General features: G+C 40.1%; 1 protein-coding gene across 3 annotated transcripts in view; it reads right to left on the bottom strand.

Moving 5' to 3' along the window:
* trbd (trabid) overlaps nt 1–18,765 on the bottom strand; it is a 36,183-nt gene that overhangs the window by 8,843 nt on the left and 8,575 nt on the right. For 2 of the 3 annotated variants that reach the window (XM_067128291.1, XM_067128292.1), the window contains exons 4-10: nt 9,845–10,044; nt 9,576–9,740; nt 7,734–7,839; nt 7,371–7,615; nt 7,024–7,152; nt 2,433–2,530; nt 1,655–1,803 (exon numbers count right to left, since the gene is read on the bottom strand). In XM_067128291.1, coding sequence (XP_066984392.1) covers nt 1,655–1,803; nt 2,433–2,530; nt 7,024–7,152; nt 7,371–7,615; nt 7,734–7,839; nt 9,576–9,740; nt 9,845–10,044 — 1,092 coding nt within the window. Of the gene's footprint in view, nt 1–1,200; nt 1,804–2,432; nt 2,531–7,023; nt 7,153–7,370; nt 7,616–7,733; nt 7,840–9,575; nt 9,741–9,844; nt 10,045–18,765 lie in introns of those variants that run through there. The other variant, XM_067128293.1, reaches the window with a different exon arrangement.

An 18,765-nucleotide genomic window follows, 5' to 3' on the forward strand; every position in this document is an offset into this window, starting at 1 on the left:
CAGTCTATAAATGTGATTCAGCGTTTTGTTAAACTTGTACTACTGAAACTCATGCTGCTAATCACCCACCAGAGGTTACCATTCAAAGACATAGGCCTGTGTGAAGCATGACAAAAGCTTTAATGTTACTGTCTGTCAATATTTATCATCAGCTCCAAAAAAACAGATGAAAACTCATACATGACCCAAGAATGTAACATAATGACAAATGTAGCCCCCACCCAAATGGTACCTGGTCTCACCAATGAAAATGTAAAAAACATGCCAAAACAAATAAATTTAACTGTCAAGAAGCCATCAAATTTTAAGAGGTGCTGACATAGCAATGACTCCAATTTATTACAGTATACCACAGATGGCTTAAATTGCCGTAAAAATGTTTACATGTGTAAGAGGCATATTCCAACATGACTCCTACATGAATACACCAACATTAACCATCCTGAGTAATATAACACTGACTAACGTGGTTAATATGCCCATAAATATTTTAACTGTTTAAAGCCAGTTGACCATCAGTTTCTTTAAAGCCAGTTGACCCTCAGTTTTCCTATTAACCCTAACTTTGTGCAAAAGCAGATACACTGGCTCTAGCAACAGGACATCTGGAAGGACGAAAAAGTCAAAAGGACACCTTGAGCTAGGAAACTTCAAGATGTTAACTTCAATGGTTTTGATTTCTTAAGTTTCTGCATGCATACAACTTGAATTCTTGTAAGTAATCATGATCTACTTCAAAAGCAGAGTACACTGTTTTGTCAAGGCTATATTTTGTATTTGGAATGGTGGTTTCAATTATTAAACCAAAAAACCACACAGTACAGGCTTAAGAGGCCTCATCTCACATTCCACAACAGACCAACACACTCTCTCTACCTAACAGCTAACCGGTTTCCTGTCTGAGGCCTAGCTAACCTGTTTCTTGTTTGAAGATCTATAAGCTCCTCTAGTCAGCAACACCTTACATCTTTCCCTCGAAGCTTTTTACTCTACTTCAAATCTTACAATTTTTGTAAGAATTCAGAGCTATAAATGCATTATGATATGGGTTTCATTATGGGAGTAACTTGCTAAAAGCAAATAAAAAACATACTGAGTACTCTAACCTAAGAGTAAAAAATCAAGTGAATAAGTGACACACTGTTAATGTCAACAGGTTCTTCAAGAAATTTTGATATGGCTGTAATACAAACACGTGAGCACTACAAGTAAAAACTATATTTGAAGAAAAAAATCAAGTGATGAACTGTTTGAAACAAAGAAACAGTACTGAGGTCAAATATGAAAAATATTTCTAAACAAATAAAAAGGAAGTTACACACAATGATTCTCATCTATATGATAAAAAAAATTCTAATTACATTAATGCATAAACAAATCTTTTATACAATAGTCTGTAACATCTGAACATAACACTCGACAAACCTGATATCACATTAAATTTCTTTGCGAATTCTCACTATATATACAAATCTGTTATTAAGAACATTGGTTTAAACAATCTACAGGACAAAATCTCACATCTATTTTACAGCTAAAGCAAATGCTCATTTAGGCTGGTAAATTTAAAAAGAAAAAGGAGCAGGGTTCAACAGACAAAATAGGGTACACCTCACAAGAACTCTGTAAAAGCAGTTCCCTGAGAGAGACTTACGCTAGTCTTCGGTAATGGTTGAGCCATTCCTCAGTCATCTGTGCTACAGTTAATGGCTTTTTGGTTATGTGCTGCTGAGCGACAAGCACGCCTCCTTCGCTAACACACACTTCTAACCACTGCCTCAATAAGGTTTCCTCACAACCAACCTATAGAAATACAAAATTTTTCAGCTTTAGTTAAATATGAAAATGAATACTAACTCAAGATTTAGTGAAAGGAAAAAACTGACTGATTGATTTCCTTTTGATTTTTATAAATAGAAAGCATACTTGTAAGAACTTTGAACTCCTGTAATGTCCACGGCAAATAAGAACCAAAATTTTGTAAGGGACAGAATATGATCAATGCACAAAAACATCATTTCCCCTCAGCTAGCTGGATGGCAAAAACCAAAAGATAGGAATTGCAACGCATCAGTTACAGTAGGCAAAACTTAATCTTTTTAGCAAATTTAGGATACTGTATTGACTTTATTTGTACACTCTACGTCTGGTCAGATTGCTTTGTTGAGTGCTCATACAGAGCATGACTCATTAACTTTTTCAATTTTATCTGAATGAATTGAAGACAGCCAGAACAAACAGTTAAAGGTTTATGTAAAATCCAAGCCTGTGGTTAAAAAAAAAAGCAAACAAGATCGGAGAAAATAACTATTTACACGATTTCATAAAACAAGAGAATATTTTATTGGCTGTAACATTTTATAGCCATTACTCATTTTTAATTCACACAAATACATATAATTACAATATCAAGGTGGTCAAGTACAACTTACCTCAGCCTGTGTGAGAAAGTGGACTGGTAGAAGTTTGGCATCATGGGTCATTAAAGGTAGAAATACTACTTGAGATTCTCCTGCATCTAGAATTGCGCCTGAAAAAAATGTTTACCTTTTCAGTGACATGAAAAAGACAAATCAATATAAATAAACAAACAATAGAGCTACTGCTACCTTTCATCAAACAAAAGGGGAGCTTATATTCAAAGGACATAAAAAAATCACAATACATCCAAAGTCATGTCTAATCAGGGGACTGTATATTTTTCTGGCACAGTTGGTTTAAAAAATCAGTAACTGCAATGATATTCAATTATCAAAACATGTCTAAGCCTTTTAAGAGCCTACAAGCATGTACTAAAACAAAACTGAGGTTGCCCACTGCATGCCAAAGGCTTGCCATAGAGTTTACCATATACAGTTTAGTGCAACATCCCTTCAGCCACAGGTAGGTAAAATGTTTCTCTGCTGTTTTAGTTTTAATCCATTCCTTTGGTCTTTCCATATATCTATCAAAATTCTTTAAACTTTACCTTCCTCCAATTCTTAAGCTTTCACTTCAGAGGAAATCCTTTGGGCAAACTTCGTGAATCTATTAACAAGATTCTGTGCTCTTAAATTACTATATAATAATACACCAAAGGCTGACACTTGACAGAGATTGGAATTAGAGAATCCTTATGAAACTGACTAACTGACTGATTTTTGTCAAAGTGTCATCATGACCAGTATGTAATGTGGAAAATGAACAAATGAAGATGAATGATAGTTTCTGGACTTACTAATGACTATCACAACAGAATATACTGAGAAAGTACCAGGATATCAGGTATGTTGTCCCTGAGGCAAAGATAAAGAACTGGGGTCTAATTATTAAATCAATAACGCCCTAACCCAGGTCTCCATCTACAGCATATAAATTTTTGCAATGACAATTTATAGGAAAAGGTTAACCTCTCTAACTGTCCTGTAGCACAACTCCTGAAAGGCCAAGACACCAATCATCTAGACAGTGAGGCTGAAGAAAGATGCTTGACTTTATGGGCTTGCATGGTGCCCTCACTCATGGCCTGAAGACATTCCAATTTTGGTGCTAGTTAGAGATGACTGCCCATTCCTGACACGTATACACTGGTCACTGTATGGGAAGAGACTTATTCCAAGACTCTTCAATGGATCCTTAAAGACTAATCAGTCTTCTTTTCAACTGCTGCCCCTCCCAGTAAGAAGAGTGTCAACCAAGATATCAGAAGACAGCAAGACTATAGTGTTCTCGCTTATTCTAAGAACAGGACTATAACCATTAATATCCACAATTCTTGGCTACAAAGAGGTAACTGAGCACCATCTCTCATTCATTGCATTCTTTCAGTGACATATCTTTGCCATCAGCTTTTTGGATACAATCACGGAGGATGAAGGGTAAACTGTCATGTCAGCATTTACAGATCTGGAGAGGAAGTTTGCTGATCTTCCAACTGCTGTGCTGTGGACTCCAGTCATATCTAAGGTGTCAGTTACAATAAAGATGCCAACCGTGCCAAAGGTACCACAATGTCCAATGCAGAGTGAGTAGTTAAATCCAACAAGTGACCATGCCATGTAAGATGAGAACCAAGAGACAACTACAACCCTACAAGAAATCATGCTTCACAGAAAACCAGGAAATATAGGGGAACTGGAATTTTCTGTATAAAAAGAATAGGAGGAAAATTAGTGCTTCTGTGATTAAGTGCATACTCCATGGGTTAGAAAGCAAGCAACAATTTAAGGGTATAACCTAAAATATGCAAGTGTCTGAACTCCTAATAAGGTTTTACCTCTAGCATAAAACAAGCAATTGAAATTAAACTACAGGTCATATAAAATATACTGCAAGAAGAAAAATGCCCTAAAACAATCACTAAGATGTAAAAGAGATCAACAAAATGATGAAAAGTCTTTCGGCAAGTCCAGGCTCCACCAATATCTATACACTTACTGCTTGCAACTATACCTCAGTTAACCCTTAAACGCCGAGCCTCTATTTACAAAAGTGTCTGTTGTATGCGGTGGAGTTCGGGAGTTAGCGCCGAAGCGGAAAAAAAGTTTTAAAAAATCACAGCACGCTTAATTTTTAAGATTAAGAGTTCATTTTTGGCTCCCTTTTTTCGTCATTGCCTGAAGTTTAGTATGCAATCATCAGAAATGAAAAAAATATCATTATCATATATAAATATTGAAATATATGACAGCGCAAAAAAAATTTCATATGTAATTGTATACAAATCACGCTGTGAGCAAAGCGGTTAAAGCTAACGAGTTATTTTTTGTTGCTTTGTATTGTACACTAAATTGCGATGATTTTGGTATATCACAAATTGTAAAACGATCAAAACAACACAGAGAAAATATTATCACAAAATGATGCATGAATTTGTAACGCGCGGACGTAAAAAAGGTTTTTTTCAAAAATTCACCATAAATCGAAATATTGTGCTAGAGACTTCCCGTTTGTTGCAAAATGAAGGTAATTGATTGAATATTACTAGACTGTAAGTGTTTTAGCTTATAATTGCAATTTTCGACCATTTTGGTCGAGTTAAAGTTGACCGCAGGTAGAATTTTTTCTATTTATTGTGATTTATATGAAAATATTTCAAAACTGATAAAAGCTACAACCATGAGGTATTTTTTGTTGTATTCTACATGAAAATATGTAACGAATAATATAAAACGGTGCAAACATTACGACAAAGTGACGAAAGAATTTCTGAGATGTTCGGCCGAGTTACGCGGGGACGTAAGGAAAAAGTTTTTTCAAAAAATTCACCATAAATTGAAATATTGTGCTAGAGACTTCCAATTTGTTGCAAAATGAAGGTAAATGATTGAATATTACTAGAATGTAAGAGTTTTAGCTTACAATTGCGTTTTTCGACCATTTTGGTTGAGTTAAAGTTGACCAAAGGTTGAAATTTTGGCAATTATTTTGATTTATAAGAAAATATTTCAAAACTGATAAAAGCTACAACCATGAGTTATTTTTTTTTGTATTCTACATGAGATTGCGCACATTTTCATATATAAAACTTTATGTAACGACTAATATAAAACGGTGCAAACATTACGACAAAGTGACGAAAGAATTTCCAAGATGTTCGGCAGAGTTACCGCGCGTGGACGTAAGGGAAAAGTTTTTTTTTTTTTTCAAAAATTCACCATAAATTGAAATATTGTGCTAGAGATTTACAATTTGTCGCAAAATGAAGGTAAATGATTGAATATTACTAGAATGTAAGAGTTTTAGCTTACAATTGCGTTTTTCGACCATTTTGGTCGAGTTAAATTTGACCGAAGGTTGAAATTTTGGCACTTATCGTGATTTATATGAATATATTTCAAAACTGATAAAAGCTACAACCATGAGTTATTTTCTGTTGTATTCTACATGAAATTGCACACATTTTCATATATAAAACTTTATGTAACGACTAATATAAGATGGTGCAAACATTACGACAAAGTGACGAAAGAATTTCCGAGATGTTCGGCCGAGTTACCGTGCACGGACGTAAGGGAAAAGTTTTTTTAAAAATTCACCATAAATCGAAATATTGTGGTAGAGACTTCCAGTTTGTTGCAAAATGAAGGTATATGATTGAATATTACTAGAAAGTAAGAGTTTTACCTTACAATTGCGTTTTTCAAACATTTCGGTTGAGTCAAAGTTGACCGAAGGTTGAAATTTTGGCACTTATCAAGGTTTATATGAAAATATTTCCAAACTGATAAAAGCTACAACCATGGGTTGTTTTCTGTTGTATTTTAAATGAAATTGCGCATATTTTCATATATAAAACTTTATGTAATGGCTAATATAAAACGGGGCAAAAATTACGACAAAATGACGAAAGAATTTCTGAAATTTTCGGCAGAGTTACCGAGCGGACATAAGGAAAAAGTTTTTTTCAAAAATTCACCATAAATTGAAAAACTGTGCTAGAGACTTCCAATTTGTTGCAAAATGAAGGTAAATGATTGAATATTACTAGAATGTAAGAGTTTTAGCTTACAATTGCGTTTTTCGACCATTTCGGTCGAGTCAAAGTTGACTGAAGGTTGAAATTTTTTGTAGTCGACGTACCGTACGTCCACTCGGCACCCAACAGACAATTTTAGTCGATGTATGGTACGTCCAGTCGGCGTTTAAGGGTTAACTAACATGATAGCTGTGAGTTGTCATTCATGATATATCAGCTTTTTCCTCACCTAGTCCACAATATGCAAAACTGTGGATGGCACTTATATTTGGCCAGATTAATGAGCTGAACAGATTAATGAGCTCTCTTTCAGGATATAATGGAAACTGTGGTATTGATCTTCTATGGAATATTTAGTTCTTTACAACATATAATACTCTAAAATAAGACTGATTGTACTTTTAAGATCATATTCTACACAAATGGGCACTATGTAATTAGTATGTTAAAATATTCTACTAAATCTTTAAATCTTCAAGGAATTTGGCAGGCTGTGTAGCTGAAGGACCATACTCATCAATCATTCCAATGAAATTTTAAACTTAAAAAAAAAAAAAAAAAAATACCTGCTCCTAAATTATCAGGAGAATCAGGTTCCATGGGCACCAGAGCTGAGAAGTGACCCCGAGTGTATCCTAAGGCTATGGGAGACTTCCAGCAAAATGAAGGTTCCCACAACAGAGGCAAATAAACACCTGTAAAAATAAGATGTAAGAATATTACATTAAAAATTAACCTTCAAGATGACTAACTTCTTGTTTTTAGTTCGAAATTTATATATTTAGTTAACAACATACTTAAATATTAACCTATATATTGTATTAAAGGACTTCATGTTATCCTAACAGGGATAACTTAGGCAATATAATAAATTAACCTTACGATCATCGATGACATAGACCTATCAAATTACCTTCAAATCTAGCAAATCCTAGATCTTCCCCTCGAAAACTCTTCACACACTTGACCCCGTACACGATGACTGGCCTTCTAAGAATATGCGCCAACACAAATATATGTAGCTGTTCCAAGGCAGCACCAGGTTGAGAGGCCAAGCATATCAGTTCTGCCCACTCCTCTAGAACCTGACCTTCTGGAACATAATAGTCTAACAGGCGAGCTTGCCAGCGTTCATACTCTTTCCAGCGGGGATAGAATCTGTGTGAAAGATCAAAGGAACACATGTAAAGGCTCATATAAGCCAAACTTACTTTACCTGTCAGAAATGTTTCATATTTTACAGCCACCTTGAATATTTTTTAATTAAAGTACTTACAAATGAGAAGCTTCCGACAAGCTGTCTGATAATGCTCTTCTCAAGACATTCTCTCGATCAAATACGCCCCAGGTAGATTGCAGCATTGAGTCTAGGAGGCAGTCCCCTGTAAAGACATTATAAATACAGTAATCGAACTTTAAGATACGTACCACAAAGAATAATGTTCTTTGGGTCAAGCACATGCTTATGCTACTTAATGGTACTGTACTGTCCATTCTCCTGTAACATACTTCATCTGTAACAAGGGAACCATGATATATAACAGTTGACTTATTCTAAAGACTGAACACCAGTAATGAGGCTCAATTTTGGTCTTTATTACAAAAATATCTGCAACAAGTAAGTTCTTTCATAAACTGTAATGACCATTTTGTGTGAGAATGACAAGATTGTATTATGGGAACCACCATTTCTGGAGAGGTGTTGTACTATGGGAACCACCATTCTAGAAAGTGCTGTAATGAGCTAAAAAAAAAAAAACTCAGGGTTCTAAATAATTCAGTACTAAATAAGGTGCTAAAAAAAAAAAAAACTCAGGGTTCTAAATAATTCACCACTAAATATGGTAAGGTACTTATTCTGATCCCACTGAACAGTATAGTATCCCCGTATCTCCCATAAATAAGGCCACATAAGTATACCTGTAAACCTGTCACTTGACAGTGAGTGACAGGCATCTCAGATGCAGATACTTCAGAAAATCATACAAGTTTAAGCTAGTATGTCTTTCTTTTCAATCTTTGTCCCAAATTTATCAGAAGTTCCTATTAATGCTGTCCCATATATTAAGTCCTAACAGTGAAGAGTTTGGCAGTTACAATAAAATTCATTTCTGCACTGTATGAGGATTCATCCAGTAGTAAACCTTAATTGGATACATCTGTAGTATAAAATGATTCTAAGGCCCCGTCCACACGGTTGAGCTCTGCTCGGTAAACTTTGCCTCTTTGCGGGCTAAGCCTGTCGTACGCATTTATGCTGCTGTCCGAACGACGCTGGTTGGTTAGTGAGAGCCTGCTGGCAGTGACTGACACAGGACGGAATTATGTACTACAATATGGATCGTAAAAGACCCAAGAAGAAAATCGCGCTGTGTATTGTTGTAGCAATGTGTGCAAAGATAAAAGCGACAAGGCAGAAAAGGACGTGGTGTAAGGAGTGGCTACAAAGAAGAGCAGGCATAGGAAGTCATTTGACGATATTGCGGGAACTGAGACATACATGGCTATGAATCAGAGTTCATCAAATATATGAGAATGGACCCTAACAACTTTATAAACTCTTATCTAAAATGGAACCATATATAAGAAAACAAGATACTACCATGAGGCAGAGTATTTCAGCTGAAGCTCGACTACTGTACATGCAACATTACTATTTCTGTCAACAGGATGCAGTTACCGATCACTACAGTACAGCACTAGGATTTCCAAGCATAATAGACTAGACTGACAGATTTCCGTAGCATTGCGATAAAGGGTGTTAATATATTTGTTTTTCAAAGTTCCCATAAGTCATACTTACCTGACGTATTCAATATGAAGGTAAAATAACGGGAAACTCCTATTTTCCTTTATTTGTTTATTTGTGAAGGTTTTACATGAAATTGCTCTTTACGGAAACTTTTCAGTAAGTAACGTCTTTATCAGTTTACCAGAAATATTTCCGTCAGTTAACAGCCCTGCTGCTGCAGGCAAAGCCTCGATACTTCGATAAACATTAGAAGCCCTACACGAAGCTTTGCTCGCCGTTTCTCCATTTCTGACGTCACACCGAGCCAAGTTCGCAAGGCAAAGCTCGACCGTGTGGACGGGGCCTAAGAAGGTTTACATTACTAACCTGCTGTGCGATTCCAAAGAGCATATAGTCTTGATCCCAGCCGATCTGTAATTTCTAAGGACCAATTAATGATAGGAGCATCTTCCTCTAGTTGCTTTTGGGCATCTCTGTCTAGTAATTCTTCAAACAGCTGTTCTTGTACACTTACAGGTAAATCTTCGATATCTGGAAATAAGTACCTTCTGTGACTATATCATTCACAAGACTTATAAACAACAATATTATTCCATTAAACAGTAAAATGCTTGCTAAAAAATCACTTTCCTTACCTGCAGGCAGAGAAAATGTAACAAGCTCGGATACAAAATGGCAAGGAAATGGACCTTTCCTCTGGCGGATGGAAGCCGACATGTGACGACGAATGTCGTTGGCCAAGTCAGGTGCAACATAAGATGGGACCCTCTTGACTCCAGTGCCACCCCCGTCCATCCGAGAGAGTATTGTAGCCAATAAATCTTCACGGCCAAACCTGATTTGAACAGAGTATTATAATAGTTAAGCATATAAACAAAGTTCACACACACACTTACCAACATGTTTTCTAAATCTATAAAAACATAAAAATATTCTCTTATGTTCTTCGTCTTTAACTTTAAAGAGCAAGGTCAGCAAAAATGAGTAATACTACTGAATAAAAAGTTCATGACAAATGCTCCTCTTGGGTAAAAATCTGAACACTAATATGCACTGAAACAGTTCTCTTTGCAAATCCCGTTTTCATTATGCAGTACAAATAAATTTTTATACAAACCCATTCATTAGTCATATCCACCCTTATTACATTTCATGGACCCAGCCGTACAAACTTGAGCTGAAAGAAGAAAAATCCCATGGGACATGCCTAGCTTATCATCCCATCTGCAAACTAATGTTTCTAATCCTTGTTTGCCAGACCCCTTCTGGCAGAAAGAGGGTAAGGGGGAGGGCACTGATGGATTAAGATTAATGGGTTTATACAACTTATTTTATTGTTAAAATGACATTTTTATTCTAAAATAATGTTTAACACATACTTACCTGTTAGTTACATATAGCTTTAGTCTTGACGTCACGGCAAAATTTCAAAGCAGCGGCAGCGCCAGTCCGAATATCGGGTGATCGCCCTTACCTGCCCTCTGTGGGGTACTAGGAACTATTCCAACATGCTTCAGAATAATTTGCCTACCTGTCCCCGTGGGGAGGAGGGTGGGCTTTCGTATATGTAACTAACAGGTAAGTATGTGTTAAACATTATTTTAGAATAAAAATGTCATTTTAACACATACAACTTACCTGTTAGTTACATATAGCTGATTGACACCTTTAGGAGGTGGGGCAATGACAGCTAAAAAAGAGTTGTTTGAAACATTAAGGTTATTAATGTAGAAAATTTCTTAGTTCCTCACCTGCTAAGGTAGCTGATTCCACAGTTACTGCCTCAGTAACCTGCTATCCTCAGAGCAACTTGTGGGTATAATGACCTGGTCGCAGATTGCTTAAGCTGGGTATCAGTCACCTAGGACATGGCCGTGACAATACCACAAGTATGCCCCTGCTCAGGCGCAGCACAAACATCATGAATTACAAAAGGGGTCACCCAACACCAAAGAAAAGTATAACCATAAAACCAAAACCAACTGTGGGGTAAAACTAACCACACTTACCCTCACAGACAACCGTAAAAAACCTTCACACTCCAAAAAACAAGTAAGTAAAGGTAGGTTAATCCTCCTTTACCCCTTTACCCATTACCGTGCCAGATACAACAAAAGGGCCCTAACGTGCTGCACTCGTCAAACACTGTCTGCACTATAGAGATAATGCAAAGCAAATACAGACTTACACCTCCAGTAGGTTGCTTGCACAATATCTTGAAGGGAGAGGTTCCTTTTATGTTTGAGAGAAGTAGAGATAGCCCTCACTTCGTGAGCCTTCACTTTACACATTTTCAAATCATTCTCTGAAATATTGGAGTGAGCTTCAGAAATCAGATCTCTAATAAAAAGGACATGGCATTCTTGGACATTGGTCTAAGAGGGTTCCTAACCGAACACCATAAGGAATCTGAAGGACCCCTAATATCTTTAGTCCTTCGCAAATAATATTTCAAGGCTCTGACTGGGCAGAGGAACCTCTCCTGCTCCTTACCTACCAATTCCGACAGACTCGGAATCTCAAAAGAGCGAGGCCACGGGTGCGAAGGGGGTCGTTCTTGGCCATAAAAACAGTTTGAAAGAACAAATTGCTTTTGAAGCAGAGAATCCTACTCTCTTATCCAAGGCGTGGATCTCACTGATTCTCTTAGCTGTAGCTAACAAAACTAAAAGAGGGTTTTCCTCGTAAGATCTCTTAAAGAAGCAGAATCCATAGGTTCAAATTTCTCAGACATAAGCCACTTCAGGACTACATCAAGATTCCACGAAACAACTTTAGCATCTGACCTCTTAGAGGTACCGAAGGATTTAATAAGGTCCGTTATATCTTGGTTATTAGAGATATCCAAACCTCTGTGACGAAAAACAGTAGCCAGCATGCTACGATAACCTTTAAGTGTGGATACAGAAAGGTTCTTATTCGAGGAACAAAAGAAAATCCGCAATCTGCGTCACGAGGTTCTGGAAGAGGAAATGTCATGATCTTTGCACCATGAGCGAAACATATTCCACTTGGATTCATAGACCTTGATCGAAGATGGTCTTCTGGCTCTAGCGATGGATTGAGCCGCTTTCTTGAAAATCCTTTGCTTCTGAGTAGACATTCGATAGTCTGAACGCAGTTAGCCGCAGACTTGACAGGTTTTCGTGAAATCTCCTGAAGTGGGGCTGTCTGAGTAAATCTACTCTGTTTGGAAGGCTCCTCGGAAGTCGATCAAGAGATCCATGAGAACTGGGAACCAATCCCTGGAAGGCCAGAAGGGGGCTATCAACGTCATCCTGGTGTTGGAGTGGTGCTGAAATTTCCTCAACACCGCACCTAACATCTTGAACGGCGGGAAGGCGTAAAGGTCCAGACCCGACCAATTCAGTAGCATTGCGTCCGTCTGGAAGGCTGCTTGGTCCGGGACAGGAGAGCAGAAGATTGGGAGCCTGTTCGACTTGTTCGTCGCGAACAGGTCTACCAGAGGTTGACCCCAAAGTCTCCACAGCGACTTGCACACTTCTTCGTGCAAAATCCACTCTGTGGACAGAACCTGGTACTTCCTGCTCAAGGAGTCCGCTCTCACGTTGAGGGCTCCTGAATGAATCTCGTTAGGAGCAGAATCTTGTGCTTTTCTGCCCACAAAAGGAGGTCTCTTGCTACCTCGCTGAGGGAGTAAGAATGAGTGCCCCCCTGTTTCTTTATATAAGACAACGCTGTGGTGCTGTCTGAATGAACCAGAACTGTTTGTCCCTGTACGAAAGGTAGGAAGTGTACGAGACTCAGGTGGATTGCTTTCAACTCCTTCTTGTTGATGTGCCATTCTTTTTCTGTCGCATTCCACAAACCTGAAATTTCTTTTACCCCAACGTCGCTCCCCATCCTACTTCTGACGAGTCTGCAAACAGTTCGTGGTTCGGGTTCGACGGAAAAAGAGAGAGACCTTTCTCTAATTTTCTTCGATCTAACCACCACCTTAGATCCTCCTTGATACGGTCCGAGATTGGAAAGGAGAAGGAGTCTGGAAGCGTTTTCCTGTTCCATTGCTCCCTGAGGTAGAATTGAAGGGGCCTCATGAAGTCTCCCCAGGAGACAAACTTTTCTATTGACGCCAGAGTTCCCAGGAGGCTCATCCAAGCCTTTGCGGAACAGGTATCCATATCCAGAAAGTTCTGGACTTTTGCGAGACAGTCCGAGATTCTTTGATCTGACGGAAAAGCCAGAAAGGAACTGTTTCCAGTCTCACTCCTAAATAGATCCTGGATTGTGAAGGAGATAGGTGAGACTTCTTCCAATTGATTAGAAGTCCTAGCTTCTGTGTCAAGTCGAGAGTTACTTTCAAATCCTCCAAGCACTGAGACTGAGACTGGGAGCGAAGGAGCCAATCGTCTAGATAGAGAGAGATCTTTATTCCTCTGAGATGAAGAGCTTTGGCAACAGTGGACATAACTCTTGTGAATACTTGAGGGGCTGTGGACAGACCGAAGCACAGAGTCCTGAACTGATAAGTCTTCTCCTGGAAAACGGCGAAGAAACTTCCTGGACGCGGGATGGATCGGAATGTGAAAGTAAGCGTCCTGCAGATCTATTGAGACCATCCAATCCCCCGGACGAAGAGAATTGAGGACGGATTGCGTCGTCTCCATCAGAAACTGGTTTTCTCCACGAAAAGGTTGAGAGAACTCACGTCCAGGACTGGTCTCCAGCCGCCTGAGGCCTTTGGAACAAGAAAAAGGCGGTTGTAAAAGCCTGGAGAGTTGACTTCTTCCACGATCTCTATCGCTCCTTTTAAAAGCATGGAGTCTACTTCCGCACTCAGAACCGAGCATTTCTCTAAGTTGCTGAAATATGCTGTCAAAGCTAAAGGTTCTGTTGCAAGAGGGGGCCTCTTGAGGAAGGGGATAGAATATCCTTCCTTTAGCACGGACGTGGTCCACTGGTCCGCTCCGATCTCCTCCCAAGTTTGCCAGAACTGCTGAAGTCTGGCTCTACTAGTGCATGGAGGACATGCAGATCACTTTTAATTGAGGGTTTGATAGCCCTGGAGACAAATCTTGCTTTGCCCGGAAACTAGATCCTGTACAGGTGAGGGCCTGCCACGAAAGGGCCTATTTTGATTAACTAGAGGACGAGTTTGCGCTGGCAGAGAAGGTTGAGGAGCTTTTGGTTTCGAGAGGATTGCGCCAAAAGGTCCTGTGTGGACTTCTGAGTAAGGGATTTCGACACTTGGCCACAAGTTCTTGAGGGAAAAGGTACTTCTTATCCAGAGGTGCGAAAAGAAGAGCCGATCTTTGAGTCCTAGAAACTCCACGGCGACAAAAGAGCACCAAAGTTGTCGCTTCTAAGAACTCCTAACGTGAAGATGGAGGCTAACTCAGGCGCACCGTCACGAATCCCTTTATCTAAGCAGGACATAACAGAAGAGAAATCATCGAAATGCGCTTCGGAAAGACCAAAAGACTTTACCTTCCTACCCAAAGCGCCAATAGTCCAGTCCATAAAACTGATGACTTCCAAAACTCGGAAAACGTTCTTCAAAAGGTGGTCCAACTCTGAAGGAGAGAAGAAAATCCGAGCCGAGTTCATCGCAGAACGACGAGTAGAATCAACGAGACTGGAGAAGTCTCCCTGAGAGGAGGCAGAAGCTCCCAGAGAGAAAACTTCCCCAGTGTCGTGAGCAAGCCTTAATCTTAGTAGAAAGCTTGGAAGGAGGGAAGCAGAAAGTGGTTTTCCCTGATCACGCTTTGTCTTCCAACCAGGAGTTCATTTTCTTTAATGCCTTCTTAGCTGAAATAGAAAGCACTAACTTCATAAAGGAAGAGGTAGGAGGCTTTGGTCTCTTGCGTACTGAGAGAGAGGGAAGCCGGGCCGCAGGTGCAAAATCCTCAGGAAAATTATCAATAAAGAAGCGAAGAAGCTTCTTGTAATCAGCGAGAGGAGTCTGGTTCGTCTACAGGAAACTCTTCCACAACTTCTTCCTCAGACGAAATAGGAGAAAAACCTTCCGCTTGCACACACACATCCTGTGAAGGAGGAGTAGGAGCCTGAATAAGAGCTTGAGGAGGAGCCTGAGCCTGAGTAGGCGCCACAAGAGGAGCCTGCGCCACAAGAGGAGCCTGAACTGGCGCCACAAAAGGAGCCTGGGATGGCGCCTCACCTGGCGCTACCTGAGGCGCTTGAGCCTGAGAGAGCGCTAAATCTTGAGGGAGCGCCTGAGCCTGACTAGGCGCATTTGAGCCTGATCCTGAGCCTGAACCAAAGGAGGATCAAGAGAGAGAGATCGAGGAGGAGCTTTCGTACTGGGCGCTCCGAGCTCGAGACGAAGGAGGAGGCATCAAATACACTTCAGAAGGCTTTGCTGGAGAAGAACCAGGCCTTCCGAGCCCGCCAAGAATGCTTCCAATTTTCTTGTGCATCGCTCGAAGAAAGTCATGAGTAGACGAGGATCCAACTGGGGAACGATGATCAGTAGAGCCAGGATCGTGATGAGGAAGAGGCGAAGAAGCCACAATAGGCTTACGTGAAACCAAAGGAGAAACACGGGAACGCTTGCAATACCGAATGGAAGTCTTATACCTCTTCGCACATGAGCCTTGCGCCTGGGAGAAGATTCTTCTGACGACTTAAAAAATCTCTCCGGACTCTCCCAAAAACTACAGGAAGGCTGTGATAAGTGAAATGGCTTCTTCTTCTGAACCGCTGAAGGCGAAAGATTCCTGGACCTCTTCAATGGTCTAGACTTGTGGAAATCTCCAGCCTCTGCAGGCGAATCACAGGAGCTTGAAGAAAGACACTTCCTTGAGTCGCCTTTCCAACGGCGCTCTGAAACAGCCTGGGAAACAACAGGACTGTTCGAGGGGGCGGCTGCTCGTGAGCAGACCCCACTCGCCCTCCCTTGGACTTTCAGCATGTCTTCTCCCAGGAGCAGGGGAGCTTGACAGAGGCTTAGGTCTAGGAGAACGAGTAGGCCGAGCAACCACCTCCTCCACCACACTAACACTTTGCACTGCACTTAAATTATTCACAATATTTTGGAAAGAATCCATACGCTCATGAAGGGATTTCACGTTAACGCCAATATCCTCCATGGCGCCCACAATAAGGTTAAATCTGGCGTCCATCTGGACTTGATACTCAGACACGGTAACGGGTTCAGGGATATCAGAGTCAGGAATAGGAATATTAGTAGCCACGGGGATATTAATAGAAGTTTCCTGCATAGCTAAGGAGATTCGGTTTCTGAGAGAGAGAAGAAGAACTTCTAGCTAAAGCTTTCCTGGCTCTATCTTTCTCAAGCTTCTTTACATACTTAGATAGAGCCTTCCAATCTTTTCAGTCATACTGACACATTCATCACACTTCCTCTCATATGAACATTCCTGACCTCTACAAGCCACACAAATTGAATGAGGATCAAGACTAGCCTTGACCAACCTCGTCTTACAGCCTTTGCTGCATACCCTAAAGGTATAAGACCCAGAATCTGACATAATTATCAGAAAACCTGACTAAATAGGTGACAAATAACTGGCAAAGCCGCAAACCAACAGAGAGTACTTCACCAAGTGAAAACAGCTCGATGTAGGCAGATACAATGAAATTTCGCTCAGTACCGACAACAATGTCGCCGGCGTGGACGGCAAAATTATTCTGAAGCATGTTGGAATAGTTCCTAGTACCCCGACAGAGGGCAGGTAAGGCGATCACCCGATATTCGGACTGGCGCTGCTGCTGCGTTTTGAAATTTTGCCGTGACGTCAAGACTAAAGCTATATGTAACTAACAGGTAAGTTGTATGTGTTAAAATGTGATTTGTTACACAAAACTCACTGGTTATAATTAGCTTGAACTGCAATTTAGAGGGAGGATGAAGCAGAAAAGCCTCTAAGAAGAATAGAAGACCCAGATGCACGAAGTCCAATTTTTGTTGATAATGGACAGTGGAGTCAGTGATGACAAACACCTCATTAAGCCAGGTACCTTCTGTAACGTATGTAACAACCATCTGTAACCTATGTAACAGATGCAATGGATGGCATAACCCTATCCATGTACAAGCGTCACACACTGGGGTGTAAACAGCATGTGCGAAATAAAAATAAAGTACTAAAATAAAAAAGAATACATGCATGCTAAAGAGAAGGGTTGAAGTCGTGAAGTGCAAAACCTGCTGCAATGTTCTGACTTGATCTACAGCTGCTTCTTGATAAGAAGCAGCTGTAGATACTGCACCACAAACATATATCAAACCAACAGAAGAAACTTGCCAAAGCCAGTGGACTTCTCTAAGATAGCAGAGAGGGTGCTTGAAACTCAAGAACTGAGAAAGTGCATTCTGAGAAACATCTAATAATGGGAGACCAGGAATTTGTCAAATCTGACACCTAAAAGGTCTAAGGTCCAATTCATGTGAATCAAAAGAAGTGATGGGTGGGAGTGAGAAGCCCAGAACAATAAAAACACCAAAAGCACAACTTGAAAGATACCATTAGGAAGAAAAGAAATATTTCAGAAGTTCAGAGGCAGTGAAAGTTAAAGACTAGATGAAAAATGCCCTTACTAGGAGATTTTTAGTTATGAACTTTGTGGCAAACTGTCCCCATGAAGATAAAAAATTGGGATGAGAGACTGGCACATGGCAATAAAAGCCTAAGCCACAGAGCTTGACAGTGGGAACAGAACTGAAGCAGCCTGACAATAAGAGACATCACAAAGGCAAGCCAAGGTATGCCCACCGATGCCACATTTCCTGGCAGACATTGAGGGAGAGAACGATTCAAAATGAAGTAACAGACAATGGGAAGATAGAGAATGCAACAAGGCATGAACATGAATTAAGTGAGACCTTCAGCACAGCAAGTAATGAACTGGATCACCAACATGAGAAGACCCTTGCCTAAACACCAACTGCAACAGTGAAGTGGTAGGCCATAATCATGAAGGTGAGAGGCCCTAAAACAATAAATAACCATAAATCAGATGGCCCCAGCAACTTACTTGGCTGGACCAGATGACATTCATTTGGTACTTCAACAACAGGGGTGCCTGAGTCTCCTGCCCTGTTTAAAATGCTAGGAACATCAGAAGTATGGAAATAACTGGAGTGACAAAGTAACTTCAGCAACTTATGTGGAACTGCCAATAATAAGGATCTCAAAGAACAACTCCCAAGGAGGAACCCACACTGTCCAAGGGTACTAAGGAGGCCTCACTTGACAATGCTATCAGTCTGGTAAGGCATAAGTACCGTAGTAGTTGGACGTTTGTGGTTGAGACTCGTTACAAACACGTCTACCAAGTGTGCTCCTCAAAGTAGCAGTCAGACACTAAGCCAGAACTACCCAGTCTAGTTTGCACACCATGTCAGCCACCACACTGTGCACCCCTGGAATGAATCTGGGGATTGGTGATATTGTGACTGTCTAGTCACTTCAGGATGTCCAAAGTCAGCTGACATATAGCTAGATGCTTGGTCCTACCCTTTTCTTCTCAGATATCAACCCATGGTGTTGTCCAACATGACTCTTACCACCTCATTGGACAGGCAACTTACACACATTTGCAGGACTTGGTA

This window comes from Macrobrachium rosenbergii, chromosome 26 (genome assembly GCF_040412425.1).
Source record: "Macrobrachium rosenbergii isolate ZJJX-2024 chromosome 26, ASM4041242v1, whole genome shotgun sequence".
NCBI lineage: Eukaryota > Metazoa > Arthropoda > Malacostraca > Decapoda > Palaemonidae > Macrobrachium > Macrobrachium rosenbergii.